Source organism: Plasmodium gallinaceum (assembly GCF_900005855.1).
Source record: "Plasmodium gallinaceum strain 8A genome assembly, contig: PGAL8A_v1_98, whole genome shotgun sequence".
NCBI lineage: Eukaryota > Apicomplexa > Aconoidasida > Haemosporida > Plasmodiidae > Plasmodium > Plasmodium gallinaceum.
Window position 1 is genome coordinate 837691 of NW_021628265.1, and position 20209 is coordinate 857899.

The window sequence follows — 20209 nt, forward strand, 5'->3', positions numbered from 1 at the left end:
TATATACTTGTTACTAGTTTTAGAATACATTTTTTGATTAGACTTGCATAAAAACTAAAAACTGAAATGAAGCTAACTAGTTAACATAAATCAAATGTAATCATACTTAAAAAGCTTTTACATAAAAAACTTATAGACTAATTTATAAATGGGTAAACATTAAAATTAAGAAAAAATGCAAACTCATAAATAAGTATAAAGCATTAATATTTTAATACATCATAATTATTAAAAAAAAAAAACACAACTTAAAAAATAAAATAAAATAATAAGAACATTAAATGTTCTTTAAATAAATAGATGCGTAAAAAATAAAATAAAATAAAATAAAATAAAAATTCTTGCAAAAATAAAAATAAATTAAATTTATAATTAAAATAAATTTTTTTTTATAGAATTAAAATATATTCAATGAATTTTACAAAAAAAAAAAAGAAAATTTTTACATATAAAAAATATTAATATCATTGGTAAAAAACTGTAAAAATAATAGAAAATATCAACAATTAAGGTTATATTATAAGAGAAAAAAATGAAAAAAAAAGAAAAAATTCAGGATGAACCTTTTTATTTTTTACATTTTAAGTTTTGTGATTATTTTCTTTAAATTAATTATATTAAAAATTAAAAAAGATAGTTTTATTTATTTTAAAACACTCTCATTATAATCAATATTGTGTACATAACAATACTGCCTAATTTCTTCATAATTTACAGAACACTTTTCTTTAATTTGTTTATCTGTTGTAAATTTTAGTAGAAAAAATTCTCTTATTTCTTTTATATTGTCTGTAAAATTTTGAAATACATGGATATTATCTGAAGACATTTCTTCATCACAGCTTTTAAAATCCAAATAATTACTATCCTTCAAATTCTTTTTGTTACCACTTTTAAAATAATCAGCAATATATTGAAAAAATCCCTTTTCTCCTATCTGAAGATTTGAAAAATTAATAAAATTTTCCTTTTTGTATAATTCATCCATTTCGAGTAAGTCATAATTTAAAAAATTTTTATTCTCATATAATTTCTTTGTTTTATTTAAATTTGAATTATCTGTTAATTGTACATTAGACATTTTTATATCTTTCACATAGTAGTAATTACATTTTTCATTTATATTATCATTATCACTGATCTCCTTTTTATTATTTGACTCATTAAAAGCTTTATATTCCTTAAAAATGACTTTTTTGGAACTCTTTAAAATATAGTTTATTTTATTTAAAATTATCTTAGGGCAATTAATTAGCTCATCAAATATTTTTATAATTTTATCTTTTTTGTCAAAACATTCATTTCCAAAGGTTAATTGATCCAGAATAGATGAATACTCTTGATTAAATGTGAATATAGTGTTATTTATTATGTAGGATTCTTTCATAATTTCCAACTTCTTTATCAGATCAGAAATTTCTATATTTAGTAATTGAAATGTTAAGTATTTAACAAAAGTACATATGTCTGCTTGAAGTTTTTCAACATTTTTATCGAAACTCTCAATAACAAAAAGTAATCCACCCAATCCGTAAGGTGTAAAAAAGGTTTTTACATTAACAATATAACCATCATTATATCTTAATTTAATAAATTTAATAAAATCTGACGAAATTAAATCAGCGATAATATTAATTAAGACATCACTTAATATAGTTTCTGATTCAATCATATATGATACTGCTATTGAATTACTAGTATTATGACCAATATTTTGGATATTTATTTCAATATCCTCATCATTAATTAGTTTCCTCGTATAATATGTAGATTCACTTCTTTTTATAACACTATTTGTTACTTTTCTTATAAAGGACTCACATAAATTTACTATATATTCTATTCCTGATGCATTAAATGATATTTGAAGTGAGTCTGACTCATAATTTTTTTTTTCAAAGTTTTCCCGTGTTTCGGATATTTCCTGCTTCTTTTTTAAATATGAAAAATTATTTTTATTATCTAACTTGTTATAAACATTTTCATTCATTTTATACTCACTATTATCAATGCTATATAAATTTGTATTGACATTATTATTATCTTTGTCATTGGTATAATTATTATCAATATTGTTATCATTATTATTATTATTTTTACTATTTTCAATTATACTACTATTAATATTATTATTATCATTTATATCACTAATTGTATTATTATTATTATCAGAAATAGTATTATTAACGCTTTTATAATCATTACTGTTATCATCAACATTAATTTTATTATTATTAAAAGAATTTTCATCATTTTTTACGTTTGGCATTATGAGATTTCCGTATATGAAAATGCTAATATAGTTTCTATGAAGGAAGCTATGTATATATCGTACATATGCATTATATGAAGGATAAAAAAAGAAAGAATTTAAAATATCATAAATCTCTTTATCAGTCGGAACATATTTGTTAAATAAAGAATGCATGATTTTTAAGGAATTTTTTATTCCAAATTTTGTACTTGTTTGCACCATTATGTTTAATTCATTATAAGCTTCATTAAATTCATCGTTTGAGGGAATTTCTTTTGCAGACATAATCTCTTCTAACTTGCGAAATAATTCTTCGAAAAAATAGCTATTGGTTTCTATGTGTATACTATATGATCCTGTACCATATCTTATATTAATATTTACTGAACAGTTAATATAATCGGAAAGAAACATTTTTATCTTTTTTTTTAAAATTATAGTGTGTATTCGAGTGAAAATAGCTTCATAAAATGTAAAGTTTTTAGAAGGAAAATAAAAAGTGATGTCTGTCTTTACTTTTAAAATATTTGTTAAACCTTTTTTAAAATAAACATTATATCCATATGAAGATTTAATCAAACAAGGTGTATTATATAAAATGTTTGATCTAAGTATATTTTCATTCTCTTGAGACACGAACATTTGCTGATTTTCTGAGTATTCAAAATTTTCTTTATTACTAAATGGAACACAAAAAAAATATTTTTCGTAAAAAGTATTATTTCCATAATTACTAGAAGGGCAAACTTTTATTTCTGGAAGTTTAAGATTTATATCGTTTATAATTTCCTTCTCGTCAATAAGATATGGATTTTCCCCTATAGCATATGTTATGGTAGTATAAGGAATTTTATTTATATTTGTAATGGTAAATGTATCTACAACATTTATTATATTTAAATTTTCATTCTTCATTAGAGAACCAATTAAACTCGTAATTTTAATATGATTTCGGAAATCATTTTTGTCCTTATCTTCAATTATCTTATCAATAATTAAAAATAAAGATGGATCATCTGAATAAGTTAATAATTTATTGGAGTAATTTATCAAATCATTAAGACCAATATTTATATCATTGTTGTTAAAATTAAGATCAGTTACTAAAGCCTTTTCTCTATAATAATCAAGTATATACTTATTCAACCCCTTATCTAAGCTATCATGATCAAATAATTTAGTAATTTCTTTAATAAATATATTGTATATATGTAATAAATGAACTAAGTTACTTTTTCCTTTCTTTGTCAATTTTATTAGTGTTCCATAATTCAAATAATACTTATTATATGTACTAATAATTTTTAAGTCATATGCGTATTTATTTTCTATGATCAATTTATAATACAATCCATCTTTTTTATAATCAGAAAAAATTTCTTGTAAAAATTTTATTGATCCAAATTCTTCAATTTTTTTATAAAGATCAATATTAATTTTAGAGCTCCAATACAAATAAATTTGATCTGCCCATCCTTCTTTCTTTAGAATTTCAATATATCTGCTTTTTTGGTTTAAATCTAGCATATAATTGGATTTGTTAATAAACTCAATGAAAGTACCATTTTCATTACCATCATATCTTATGAAATTATTATTTATGTCATTATAAGCGAGATTTGTGTTATAATGATTTTTTCGTCTATTAAAGTTTTTGTCTCCAAATTCTATATGATGATTTCCTTTTCCAACAATATTCTTCTCTTTTGAATAATCATAATTTTTTATTTTCTCAAAAATTTGTACAACCATATTTTCAATGTCTCTCATGTTATAATGATTGTCTGAACCTATTTTTCTCCCTAATAATACTGATAGTGACATATTTTTAGGTTGATAACATTTTCTATGAAATTCATATAAGGTTTTTTTTATGTTTAATCCATTTCTTAAAACATTCTTGCACAATGTAATGTAATTTCCATAAACAAAAAATTTAGAATATTTAAAGTCTGTGATATATTCGCTAACAATTTTTAGGCAACTCTCAGGATTATTCTCCATTGAAACATATTCATTATTGATTTCTCTCACTTCATTTTCTATGTATTCTTCATCAAACACAGGATAAAATAAATTATCTGCAAATAATTTCAATAAATGATAAATGTCCTCAGAATTAGCAGTAGCAAAGTAATTAGTAAATGATTCATTAGTACTACAATTATGTTCTGATGAATACCTTCCTAATTCACTTAACAATGTTGTACTTCTTTTTTGAGATCTATAAAAAATTACGTGCTGTAATAGATGAGAAATTCCTGGAATTTCATCGAAATCATCATATCCTCCGCAATCAATAGATATAGAAAAACCTCCTTTGGGAGAATATTTATTAATTATTCCTAAAACTTTAAATTCATTATTTTTCAATTTAAAATATTCGTACTGATTTTTATCATTTTCACCTTTTTTTAAAGTTATTTTTTCACTAAATAAATTGTCCCAATTTTGTTCTATATTATTTAAGGTTTCATTTTCTTCTTCTCCAGAAGTATCGTACAATTTATTACTTATGTCTTCTCCAAATTTTACAGGGTTTATTTTTTTTAGTATATCTCTTTTAGAATCATTAAACTCTCCGTTTGAATCTTCTATTGAATATTTTATATGATTTTCCTCATCATTATCTGATACGTTCTTAAAACTGTTTTGTCCTGAAAAACGAAAATCTGTTTTTTGATTCTCCCTTTTAAATGGTACTAGTTTTTCATCTGATTCACCTATTTTATAAAAATTTAAACTTTTAGGTAAAGTATTATTTATATTATTATTTTTTTCCAGATATTTATCTACGTCTTCTTCTTTTAAGTCATCTTTTTCGTTATTTTTCAAGTGTAAAGTATATTTATTATTATGTGATTCTCCTGAATTATTTATTTTCTTATAAGAATCTTCTGTATTATATTCTTTGCCATTTTCGGAAGTGAATGCATAGTTATTTTCTAATTTCGCTTTTCTGGGATCTTTAAGCACTTCTGATTCCATAGTTTTATTAATATTTTTACTTGATTCTTCATTTACTTCATTGTTCAATTCTTCATTTTTTAATTTATTAACTTTAAGGGATTCATTATTTTTAATGTTCCTAACCTTTTGTAATAATTCAGATCTTTCTAAATTTGTATCATCTAATTTTTCTAAGTAGTTATTTACTTTTTTAGAATCATTAAGTAATAAACCTCCATGTTGAACATTAACATTATTATTGCTTACATCGACATCATTAAGGTTACTTTTACTATATTTATTTAAATTGTTTCTATTCGTAGCAGTATCATTTACATTATAATTAGTTAAATTAATTTTATTTAATCCAGTTGCATCATTTATATTTTTATTACTTAAATCATTTATTTTATTTATATCACTTACACCATTGCTATAATTTAAATTGTTGTCATTCACATTATTTGTGTAATTTTCTTTATTATTATCTAAATTAATTTTATTTTCTCCATTTACATAATTCATTTTACTATCATATATGTTATGTATTCCTTTTACATTATTTCCGCGATCGTTATAATCTAGCTCGTTAATATTTATGTTACGTGTAAATTTTCCACTGTTATTATCTAAATTAAATTTTTTCATTTCATTTTCATCCTTATTATTTTTTAAATCATCATTTACATCATTTCTATAATTTAATTCGTTGGCTTTTATGTTACCTAGGTAGTTTTCATTATTATTATTTAAATTAAACACATTAGAGTTATTGTGATCATTTATGTTATTGTCACTCAAAATTTTGTTTTTTGTATTATTTACACCATTGTTAATATAATTTAAATTGTTATTTACTCCAAATATATCGCTTGCATTGCCACTTAAATTTCTATTATTTATGTTATTTGTGTTATTTATATTACTCCTATAATAATTTACGTTTTTGTCATATGTGCTATTATTATTTACTACGCTATTATTCTTATAGTTTACATTATTATTATCTAAATTATTGATATTTTTACTATTTTTTTCATTGATGTTATTATTCAAAACGATTATATCGTTTTCACCATTATTATTATTTAAATCGCTATAATATACATTATTTATACTGTTTTTTTCTCTATTATAATTTAATTTATTATTTATATCATTTATGTCGTCTGTATTATTATTATTTAAATTATTTGTTCTATTTACATTATTAGCATTGTCATTAATGTTTATTATTTTATTATTTACTTTATGTATGTTATCTATGTTATTTGTTTCCTTATCATTATTACTTGAATTATTTCTATTTAATGTTCTAACATCATTTATATTATTAATATTATTATTATTTAAATGGTTACTATTTATGGTATTTACATCATTAAAAATATGTTTATTTTTAAAATTATTTTCATTATCTTCTTTTAAAATGTTTTGATTCTCATTATTTGAATTGCTTATATTTTTTAAGTTTTCATTATTATTAGTTAAATTCTCTAATTTATTCACTCTATTGTCTTTTCTTAAATTATTTATATTTTGTATGTTATTTGTATCATTTATGTCATTTGTTTCATTTGAACTGTTTACGTCACTTGCATTATTTATCTCTTTCGCAACTTTTGTGTTATTTATATCAATTTCTTTTCTTAAATTAGTTAAATCACTAATCCTATTTTTTCCCTTTATCTTATTAAATTCGTTTGAATGATATAAATCCAAGTCATTTAATTCTGTATTATTTGATTTATTTGTCTCATTTGGTTCATTTATATTAAATAAATCACTATTTTTGTTATTACTTGAATAATTTAACTTATTTAAATTATTTTTATTGATAAAGGCATTTGTATTATCCAAATTGTAGCTATCACTAAAAACATTATTATCTTCATTTTCTTCATTATCACCATATTGATTATCTTCATTTAGTTTGTTACTTTCAATGGCATTATGAGAGGATTGATAATTTTTTAATTCAAGACTGGTATTCTTTTTTTCATTTTTAATCAATGAAGCGTTTTTGTTGGATGTATTTACGCGTGATGTATCAAAATGTCTTTTTTTACTTTTTTTGTCTTCAATTTCTATTTCATCTTTTTCATTTTTCTTACTTCCAAATATATCTTCATTAATAAAATTACGCAATAAAAAAGATTCATTTTCTGTATTTTCTTTGTCTACTACACTATTTTTATTTAAGTTAGATGGGTTATAATTAAGCCCAAGGATCATTGCTCTAAGTTCATCATCATTTAATCCATAGTTAGTTCTGCTATTATTTAATGCATCTTGACAACTTGAAAATTTTTGACAAAATAAAACTAATAATAGCAAAAATTTAATTGTCAAATATATTATTATTTTTAAATTTTTCATCATATTCATATAAAATATTAACAATTTTTTTTTTCAAAGAAAATAATACATTAACTTTTTTTTTTGAAAAATATGCTTTAAATAAAAACCATACATGTATATTTCTGAAAATAACAGTTCAAGAATTTAATACCTTGTAAGTTTTAAACATAATAAGTAAAATATTACACCTCTCATTAAAATTATTTCAGAAATGTTAATATATAAAATTTAATCAATAAGATAAAATTAAAATGATTACATAAAAACAATAAAAATGACTCTACACCATTTTTTTTTTTTTTATATTTTGTGTATATAAAAAAAAATTATGAACGTTAATGCATTTCTTTTTTAATATATAATTATGTTTTACAAACAGAATAAGATTTTATTTACCCATTTTTTTAAATTAAATAAATATATAACATAAAATACATTAATATAAAACAATATAACATAAAAAAATTATAATAACGGGATTATTCATTTTATGAGATAAAAAAAATACATTTTAGAATATTTTCCTTTAATTTCCATCACACACACACACACATATATATATATATATATATATATAGCTAGCAATATTTGTTATTCTTTTGCAATAAATAATACATATGTTTTATGAATTATTCATGTACTAAATGAAAAAAAAAATTTAAAGATTAATTCACTTTTTTGAAATTAAACTGAAGAATTTATTAGATTATAGAGATTTATCAAAAATATATTTTATATTAAAATAAAAGATAATATTAATTTTATGATACCAATAAAGTTTTATATGTAAAAATACATGTAAGAATGTAAATACTTTTAAACTTTTACATTTTCAATTTTTCTATCTCATCAATTTTTTTTATTTTTAATTTTTGTTATATGTTTCAGAGTAAAAATTAATGCTAATAGTATGATTAATTTATTAATATACTAATGCATCTCTTTATACAATTCAGTTTAAAAGTTATGACATTCTAAAGAGTGTAAATATTTTATCTTTAAATATTTGTAAATTCCATGAAGAAAATTAAACACATCATCACGTACAAATAAAATAATTAGGAATAATTTCCGTAACAAAATACACTGAACTTTTTCATAATTGAAAAGATCATTTCAAAAAAAAATATGTAAGATTGCGTTTCAAAGATAAGATACAAAAATTTTAAATAGAGTAAAAGTTTTGAAATTTTATATTTATAAAAGTTTTTTAAATGTAAACGTAATGGTTTCCTTAACTATAATAGGAAACTTTAATGCTATTTTTTCTTACCATACATAAAATTTTAATTTATGTAATTAACAACAAAAAATAAAGAGTAAATTTGAAAAATACAAAAAAAAATTTTTCAAAATGAACAAATAAAATAATGTAGAGTATTTTTAGGATAAAAATTTTTAATATATTTTATTCATTTCATGAGTATAAAAAGAGAAAAATTTTATATAGTGTATATTTTCCTCAGAATTGTACTATACTAAAAAAAGAAAATAGTTTTTAAAACCTGTCTTTTTGAAAAATAATTCACATGAATTTTTAAAATAAGGAAAGTATTATACATAAAAAATTGCTCTTATAATACTATTTTATCTTTTCCATATAAATATATGAGTTTACTTAAAATATAAATTTTATTTTACAATTTTATATTTTATGCCTTTTTTTAATAAATTTTTAGAATTATTATCCTTCTGTTAAAGAATAAATATGTATGAAAGTTATTAAAATATTTTATGAGAATCTGAAAAAATTGCACTTAATGCAAAAACATATGGTAATATCAATATGATCTAAGAAAATCAAATAAGAAAGTGTAAATGAGATGGATTATAAGTTTTCATATAAAATATGTGATTATTATTAAATATTTTGTTAAAAATACGAAACTATTTTTACAAAACTCAAATATTAATAAAAAGAATACATTAAGCATTTTAATACGTTGAATTTAATAAAATGAAAATATTTCTTAAAACTTAATATTTTATTTCTAAATATTTTCACTGTGCTTCAATGAAAATTTTGTTTTTTTTCTATTATGTGTATACATACCTTTTTACTAATAATTTAGAAAGGTGATCAATAGAATCATAATTTAATTTTTTTCATTTTTGTTTCAATTTATTCTTCTATTATTCATCTATTTATCTATTCTAAAGCAAATAAATAACATTAAAAGCAATACCTTGCAAAATACTAAAAATTATTAACCAATAAAAAAGGTAAGAATTTGATTAGTGTACAAATGTATTATTCACAATGCTATTTAAAAAAAAAAGAATATATATATTAATTTAAAAAACAATGAATTATGATATATATATTATATTTGTAAATTTTCCAATATATTTATTATTTCTCAAAGCATATTTTGAAATATAAACATAGATAAATATATGAATAATGAAATAGTTTCTACTGATAATTCAATGACATATTTATATTAGATACAACAAAAATTTTAGTGAGATTAATTAAAGTGAAATTTAAGAATACAAGGAAATGCAAGATTTTATATCTATTTTTTTCTATTATTTTTATTAATTATTTTAGATAAAATTTTAATATTTTTTTCTTAAAAATTAAACATTAAATGTAATATACAACTATTTTTTTTTTGTTAAATCTGATAATATTTTATATATATATACACGTATATTAGGGTAATTTTTCATGTTATCACATGAAAGGTGTTTGTTTGCACTATATTTTGCATTAATATATTATTGGTAATTAAAAATAAGAGATTCAAATTTTACTATAAAATTAATAGCAATAAATAGATAAGGTCTTTTATTGTTTATTTTATTATATATTCAAACGTTTGTGGGAATTTTTTTTTGTTAGAACATTCAAAAATTCATTTATTTCAAGGTTAATAGCAAAACAGTTTTCTATCTAAAAAACAGTTATGTCTACTTTTCTCAAGTTTTTTCATTAAATTCAAAATAGAAACATAATACTTCATGAGTAATAGAATTAAAGTATATATTGCGATATATAATTTTTTTAGTTTAATATATCTCAAAATTAATATAAGACTATATACATTTTTTATATTCCTTTATTTTATTTATATAAAACAGTTATAGTTATTTATGAAAAAAATTATGTAGAATTTTTAATTTTCGAGAAAGTCATTTTATGGTTCAAAAGGAATATTCACAATTTACTAATATTTATTCAATAATTCACATAAATATTTTTTTAATCTTAAAAGTTGCGGTGTAAATAGATACCATATATATAATATAATGTTCTTCAAATTTTAAAAAATACATCCTGAATATGTGTTAATCTAAAATATCGTAAAATATAAGTATTTTAATTCTACCGTATACTTATTTTTTTATTATACATTTCAATATTCATAAATATAGTTTTATAAATTTTGGTAGATAATTTATATACATTTTTGAAGTTTTATAGATGGTACTAATTTTACATATAATAAAAAAAGATGTTTTATAAAAAAATATAGGATAGAATTTATGAACAGTTTTGTTATTTTTCGTTGCGATTTTTCATATTATTGCGTTTAAAAGGAAAAATAAAAGTTCATTAATAAACTACTTATAAGGAATGATGATTTTTGTATATTTTTTTATATTTCCATTCTTTGGAGAATAAATATAAAATATTGATAAAAAAAAAAAAAAATAAGATAAATATAAAAGATTAAAATACACAATATTACTGCAAATTTTTTGTTAGTGTTGTAAAAAAAAATTCATAGAATTAATAGAAAATATAAAATAATTTACAATAGTCAAATATATATATTAAAAATATAACCCAAAAATATGCTTCAATTTTCTTATTGCACAATATTAAACAAAAAAAAAATTTTTTGCAAGTGTTAAAAATTTTGTTCATTCTTGTTTTTTTTTATCAAATACTTTTTTTTAATAAATTTAAAATATGAGACAGAATGTGTATAATTTATTTCTATATTCTACTATTCAAAAGATAAAACATATGCTTAAAATTTAATGTATTTTTCATATTTTATTGTTAAGACATTTTATAAAAAGGTATAAACAACAATTTTACTAAATTGTAAATATTTATGTAGAAATTTAAGATTAATTAGAAAAAAAAAAAAAAAAATATATTAAAATATAATAGGAAGATTCTCTACAGTATAATTGTATATAAATAGAAAAAGGTATATATTTTACAGGTATAAAATTAAAAATATAATTAGTCACAAAACCTTTAATTGAACATTAATTTATAATAGAATAACATAAAAAGTTATTAATGAGAACCATGTGATAAATAAAAGAAAATTATAATAAATAAAAATTAACAACCAAATTTATCAATTAAAATGTTAATTCAAGAGTAACAAATGAAGGAATAAATGCAGAGACTATGAATTATGAAGCAAGATTATGCTAAAATATATTAAAAAATAAAATTTTAAAAGGAAAAATCCTCGTTAAAAAAATACCTGGTATAAAAAAGGTGTAATTCATTATAAACAAAATTATACCAAAAAAATATTAATTAAAATAAGAGAATGCTCTGAGTAACAAACAAAAATAAAATAAATTTTGAAATTAAAAATATATGATATTAATATGACGATAATATAATTATCCAATTTTCTTACAAAAAAATAAAATAATATAAAAAAAAAAAAATAGATTAATAAACATATAAATAATATGTTTTAATATATAATGAAATATTAGTACATAATAATAAGCGTAAGATAAGTTATTCTAAATATACATAGTTTTACTATAGTTCATACATTAACATTTTAATCTATATGGCTATTTTTATATATCATTAAATTATATCACTAACATTAATTTTTTTTATGTACGATTATATTAATTTTAATTAAACAATTATGTCTTTTAAAACAAAGTTATACATTAATTTAAAATTAATTATTTTATTATTTATATTTTTATAAATAAATTTAAAATAAATTAATTTCATAATTTAATTATTATATTTTTTTACACATTTTTATTATATTATTTTACTTTAATATATTTTATTTATTATCTAGATTAATACATTGCTTTATTTATTTTATTTTAATAATTTAATTAATATATTTTTTTATTAATTTTATTTAATTAATTAATTAATTAATTAATTAATAATATATTATTTTATTTTAATTTAATTTTAATTTAATTTATTTTAATTTAATTTTAATTTAATTTATTTTAATTTAATTTTAATTTAATTTAATTTATTTTAATTTAATTTAATTTGCTTAAATATTAATTTGTTATATTAAATTAATCAATGTGTTATTTTATTATATTATTTAAATATTTAATTAATAAATATTTTTATTAATTTTATTTATTTAATTAATTGATATTATATTATTATTTAAGTATATAATTAATAAACATTTTAATTAATTTTATTTATTTAATTAATTATATTATATTATTATTTAAGTATATAATTAATAAATATTTTTATTAATTTTATTTATTTAAAATATTATATTATTTATTTAATTATATAATTAATATATATTTTTATTAATATTAATTAATTAATTAATTAATTAATTAATTAATATTTATTATTTATTTAAGTCTATAATTAATACGTAATTTTAATAATTTTATTTAATTAATTAATATTATTTATTTTATTTAATCAAATAATTAATATTATATTATTATTTATTTAAGTACATAATTAATATATATTTCTATTGATTTTATTTATTTATTTATTTATTTATTTATTAATTTATTTATTTATTTAAAATATTATTTTATTTATTTAAGTATATAATTAAAATATAATTTTTTAAATTTTATTAATTAAATAATTAATTAATATTATATTATATATTTACGTATATAATTAATATATAATTTTTTTGATTTAATTTATTTAATTAATTAATATTATGTTATTTATTTAAATATATAATTGATATATATTTTTTATTAATTTTATTTATTTAATTAATTAATATTATGTTATATACTTATGTAATTAATATATAATTTATTAATTTTAATTAATTAAATAATTAATTAATATTATATTATATTATATATTTACGTATATAATTAATATATAATTTTTTTTAATTTAATTTATTTAATTAATTAATATTATATTATTTGTTTAGTAATTAATATATAATTTATTAATTTTAATTAATTAATTAATATTATATTATTTATTTATGTAATTAATATGTAATTTATTAATTTTATGTATTTATCAACTTAATAGTGTAATTAATTGATATTATATTATATTAAGTAATAATTATTATTTATTTATTTTTTTTAATTATTAACTATCAATTATTTAATCAGTATTTTTAGTTTATTTTTTAAATAATTAATTAAAATAATATATAATAATAATAATAATATTTATTTATTATTATTTTTTAAATATTAATTTTATTTTTTGTTAAAATAAATAATTTAATATATATTTTTATTATTATATATATATATAATATATTAAATTATGCATATATATTTACAATTTAATTTTATTATTAATACTCAGTTCATATTTTATTATTTATTTCAGTCTAATTTTATTTATTACTAAATTATTTAATCTAATATAATATTTTATTTTATATTATTTATAAATGTATTAAATAAATATATTTATTGTTTTTATTATTAAATTAAATGATACTTATTTTTAATTTATTAATTCCATTAAATTAATTAATTAATTCAACATTTTTATTCTTTATATTATTACGTTTATAATTAATTAAATATTTTTTCTTTATGAATTTTATTATAAAATTAAAAATAAACTTTTAATTATTTTCAATTTTTATATAAAATATATGTTGTAATTTATTTTTAAATTTATAATTTTTATTATTCTATGATATTTATATGTTCGCTAATATATTATTAAATTTATTCATATTATATATACTTAAATTATTCATTTCGAAATTTGAAATGAATATATTAAATTTTATCTTCATTTAATTTAAAAATATATATTATAATTTATTTGAATCCTTTTCTTATTTATTCTATCTTTAACTAATCTTATAATAGTATCATTTTTTTTTTTTTTTATAAATAAATAAATACATTTATTTTTTAAATAATATAAACAAATTACTATTTTAAAATTAAATTTTATATTTTTAATAATCTAATTTATATTAATATTTTAGATTTTAAATAAATTATAATTTTTTTGAATTATTAAAATAAAATATTTACTATTATATATATATATATTATAGTAATCATTTAACTTATTTCATTAATATATATATATCTTTATGTTTTATTTTATGTATTTATGTTATATATAATTATATATATTTTTTTTCTTTTACTTATAAATATAATATTTAATAACTTATATTAAAAATATTTATTATATTATAATTTAAAATTTTTTATATACAAATAATATTATTTAAGAGGTATTTTTTATCATTTATTTTGATATTTATTATAAATTCTTTACTAATATTTCTTAATTCAACAATTTTTTTTTTTTTTTTTTTTTTACTAATTTTTTAATTGATACTTATTATGTATAATATATATATTCATATTTTATTTTAATTAAATATTAATATATATTATTTTTTAAAATTATTTATATTTATATGTAATTAAATAATTTATTTAATTTTATTATAGTTATAATATTTTATTATCGTATAATATTCATCTATAATATTAATGCGTATTTTAACTCTTAATTTAAAATTACAAATTTTCATTTTATTGTTATTTGTTATGCTTCATTTTTTAACGTTATTTAATAGTAACAGAAACCAAAGAATTATTTTTTGAATGTATATATTCTTGTTTTAATCATGTGCAAAAGTAATAATAAAATAATTAATTTACTATATTTTTTTAGTTCATAATTTATCCATATTCGGAATTTTTTTTTTAGAACGTACATGTTTGGAAAATGGTAAAATGATTTAAATTGAATCTTTTTATTTTGTCGAAATAAATTTAATCTTAGAAGTATTATATATATTAACTTAAAGCAGGAATTTTTATCAAGTAAATATATTAAAAATTCCTTAAGAAAAAAGAATGTCCAATTAAATATTTAGGGATAAATTAAATAGTATATGAAAAAAAAACATAATTTACAAAGTTCAGATAGTATAAGAATTATAAATACTTAATCAATATATATATTAAAATTATAAATAGGAGTTTCTTAACCATGATAACGAATAACTTATTTAGATTTGTAATTTTTTAGCCATTCTTATAATTATATCTAAAATTATAATATATAAAAATGGCTAACTTAAAGTTGAATTTGAATAAGAGAAATATTTTTTCAGTAAAAGTAACGGATTTTATACAATAACTCGTAATGATATTGTCCAAAATCCCTTAAAATTTTTTAGCTATTTTTTTTGCAAATAAAAATATAACATATTTTATAAATGTAATAGTATATGTCTGATGAATGGTGATTTACAGAAAATAAGAGAATCATTATATTCTTATGAGCTAAAATTTGTTTAAAAAATTCCTTCATTAGTGAAGAATATTTAATGAAATAATAAATGTATTGTTACTCTTTAAAATATCTATAATTATTCTCGTTCTATTTTTTTCTTAAATGACATACAAATAGTTTTACTTTTATATTATCATTTATATATTACATTAATAGGGTGGTTCTATACGAAAATAGCAATTTTACAAATATAGATGAAGATCCAATTTCTTTAACGAATTACATATATCATTTTAGAAAATAAAGGATATTCTTTATTTCAGAAAATCATAAAAAATGTATTATGAGGAATTATACTTTTTTCATAAAGAATAAGTTTGGTGTATTTTAAACCTAAAGTATTTATTTTTATAGTTTAAAAAGAAGAAAAAAAATAGTATGATAATATGAAAATATGAATATTCATTGATACAAAATAAATTTTTTTTTAAGCTTTATGTTTATTTTTTAATAATATTAAATATCTCTTACCATAAGAATGATCATGTTAAGTTTAATATGTCATATTAATAATTACCTATATTTTATTATTAACTTTTTTGTGTTGGGAATTCAAGATAAATCTTATTTTCTTTTTTTCTTATAAAAAGCACTGATATTATTTAAATGAAAGTTATGTATATATGCACATAGATTTGAATTTTAATTTATGCATACACAAAATTTATATGTGTTATATGTATTAATTACTATTATTTTTAAATATTTTATAATTACTGAACATTTAATTAAATAAAACAGCACATATTTTAATTTATGCACAAAAGAACTTAATAAAAAAATAAAATTTCTACTCATCCTCAAATCAACATATATTTATTAGCTAAAATAAATTGTCAAAAAATGAAGAATTAAACATTCATACATATTAGTATATTATTCGAGATTTTTCTTAATGAAACGTTAATTAAATAACATTATTAGTGATAATAAAATTTCATAATATTTGAATATATATGTGCATTTTTCATCTTGGAGATTAACATCTTTAAAATTTGTCACAATAAAAATATTATATAGAATTTTTCTTTTACATTTAATTTTTGTAACTTTTTTGAAGGGAAATATAATTGTGATATCTTGTCTTCTTATTTATATATTTTTTAGTAATTTTCTTTTATCTTTTAAACAATTCAAAAGTGATGTAAAAAATTTTGTTTGTTTAATTTGCAGTTTTTGCAATGTATTCATAACATATGAAGAGAATTTTGTTAATAATGAAATGAAGAACTAAATAATTAAAAATTTAGTTTATGAAATATGAATTATAAGTTTATTATTTTAATAAAATACAAGCTTAATCGTTGATAACCATTATGTTTTTTATATAAAATAAAATATACCTTTTTCTTTTTTTTATCAAGGAATACGTATATAGAATTTAATATTTTCAAAAATAGTAACTTTTTATATTGCTAATTTTATAATTTAACTTTGAAGAATTTTATTTATTATTATTAAAGTTTATTTAAAATTTTAACCATTTGAATATCTTTACATCTTCCATTAATTAACTGAGAATAAAATATATATTTATCTAATTTAATATAAACTATCAGAATTTTTTTTAAATGTACATTTTTAAAGTTACTAATATAACTTTTTTTTATTATATGCAAATTTCTATAACTTTTTTTTTTTTATAAAGAATATATTTCATTCATTTTTTATAATAAAAGAGGAAAATAATATATTATAGTAAAATTGTGGCTTTTTATCACAAAAAAAAAAAGTCCATAAAACATTAATAATAAAATTCATTATAATTATATTATGCATTTACATTTTATATATGAAAAATTTTTTTTATATAAACCTATGATAAAATTTTTATTTTTTTCTATTTTTTTTTTTGTTTAAAATAATTTTCTTCAATTTTTATATATACCTAAAAAGTTATAACATTTATTAGTTAATTTGATTTTTCTATTGACTTAAAAAAAAGAACAAAAAAATTTACAAAAAGTTAATCTTTAAATAAAATTTTTGCGATTACACACTATATAACATTATGAAGAAGTATTATTTATTTATAAAACTCATATTTAGAAATAAAACAAATAAAATATCAATATTAAAAATAAATTCTAATGTACGTGAATAAAAATACAATAAATAAAAAATCATTGAATTTCATGTTATTTTATTTATTATTAAATCGTTCTAACCATTTATCTGCTTCTTCTATTTCCTTTTTTTCTTGTTCATCGAATTCTTTAACCAAAAAATTAACGGTTTTAGCAATTTTTTTCTTTAAAAATATAGATTTATCTTTCTCATCATAAACTAATGTATCATATTTAATTAAATCTGATAAATCATTCTTCAATTTCTCTATTTTTTTTTTACTTTCTTCAGAATAATTATTATTCATATTGTATCTCAGTTTCCTTCTTTCATTTGTATATTCATGATACTTATTCATCATATTTGTATACATTTTTTCTACTTCAGAAATTTCTGGGATTTTAAAATTTAATCGGTTATTATATTTTTGGAAATAAGGATGTTCTAAAATTTCTGTGCATCCTCCTTTATATCCTAACCTTTCTTCTGGGTTAAGATTAGTCAACTTTTCAATTAAATCAATCAATTCAGATGACATTATAGGTGGGTATTTTATTTCTTTTTTTTTTATTTTATTATAAATGAACCACTCCGTAGAGGCATTAAAGGGAACTGTGCATACTACTAGCTGATAAATAGCGCATCCAAGACTCCAAAAGTCACGTGCTTTACCGCTACACTTGTTTGTTAACGCTTCTGGAGGCATAAAGTTAGGTGTTCCAACATAATTTTCAAATTTCTTTTTTTTTCTGTATCCATTGTTATATTTATTTATATTTATTAGATATTTATCACTTTTTAAAATACATGGCTTGTGAACAGTCTTTTCCGAAATAATATTGTTAAAACCATTATTTTCAGTGTTTTTAATCTCTTTATAAATGCAGTTTTTTTTAATTTGATTTTTTAACTTTTCATTATTTTTTTCATTATTATAATCCAAAACACTTTTACTAAATTCTTCAGAGCTTAAATTATTATCACTTTTAGTTTCGGACTCGTTTTCTGAGTTTTCTTTTGAATTCTTACTTTTTTTTAATCTAAATTTACTTAGCTCAGCATCTTTTATTGTGGGTTCGTTAATTACTTCTTTAGTTATATTATCTAAATCTTTCGAAGTACCAAAATCAATCATTTTTATTATTCCATCTTTATTTATAACAAAGTTTTCGCATTTCAAGTCTCTGTGAATTATATTTTTGCTATGTATATATTCTAATGCATAGATCATTTGAAGTATTATATTAAATGTTATATTTTCGTTAACTCCAACACTCCTGTTTTTTAAAAATTCCCACAATTCATAATCAGCATATTCATACAATAAATAAACATGTTGTTTATCTTTAAATGTGTCAATTAATTTAATAACATTTACATGTCCAGGAGTATTTAGTTTTGTCATAGTATGTTTTTCCATTAAAACTTCATCAATTTTATTCATTCTGTTTACTTTTTCTTTTTCAAACATTTTTAGGGAGTATATTTTTGAAGGATTATTCTTCAATTTCACCATAAAAACTTCACTGAAGTTGCCACTTCCTATATGCATATGTACCTCAAAATCATCTTTACAGTATTTTCTAGGTATTTTATCCTTTTCACTTTCTATTATTTTTTCTTCAATGTCATAGAAATTTTTATTCAATAAAAATCCTTTCTCCATTTTTTCACCTTTTTGTTGATCTTATAAATTTAAAATAATTTCATTTTTGTATATATTTAATAACATGAATAAAATAATATATATAATTTAATTGTCTTATTTTGAGGAAAGATTATTAATTTAGGGTTTCAACAAGGAATTCACAACAAATCAATATTTAAAATTTAATGAAAATGTTTACTTAAATTTATTAATCTTATGATTAAAATTAAAAAATTTCTATTATATTCTTAATTATTCTTAAGTTTTAATTAAAAACAATTTTGCAACTTAAATATTACTAATTGAAATTTCTAAAAAAAAATAAAATAAAAATGTTTATACAAATATATTTTTTTTTAGTTAATATAAAAGAAATATATTATGAAATTATTTTAAGAAAATTAAAAAAAAAGAGGTAAAAAAAATT

At 17.3% G+C, this 20209-nt stretch overlaps 2 protein-coding genes across 2 annotated transcripts, besides 1 other annotated feature; both read right to left on the bottom strand.

Annotated features, from left to right (window-relative positions):
* Positions 1-643: 643 nt before the first annotated feature.
* PGAL8A_00348400 (petidase, M16 family, putative) lies at positions 644-7582 on the bottom strand (the record flags this gene model as incomplete). The annotated part of the gene is made up of 1 exon (XM_028672527.1): positions 644-7582. The coding sequence occupies one exon, from the start codon at positions 7580-7582 to the stop codon at positions 644-646; it is 6939 nt and encodes a 2312-aa protein (XP_028529071.1).
* Positions 7583-12691: 5109 nt separating this feature from the next.
* Positions 12692-13783: a sequence feature.
* A 4427-nt stretch (positions 13784-18210) lies between these two features.
* On the bottom strand, positions 18211-19800 carry PGAL8A_00348500 (serine/threonine protein kinase, putative; the record flags this gene model as incomplete). Its single annotated transcript, XM_028672528.1, has 1 exon — positions 18211-19800. The coding sequence occupies one exon, from the start codon at positions 19798-19800 to the stop codon at positions 18211-18213; it is 1590 nt and encodes a 529-aa protein (XP_028529072.1).
* Between the last annotated feature and the right edge of the window lie 409 nt (positions 19801-20209).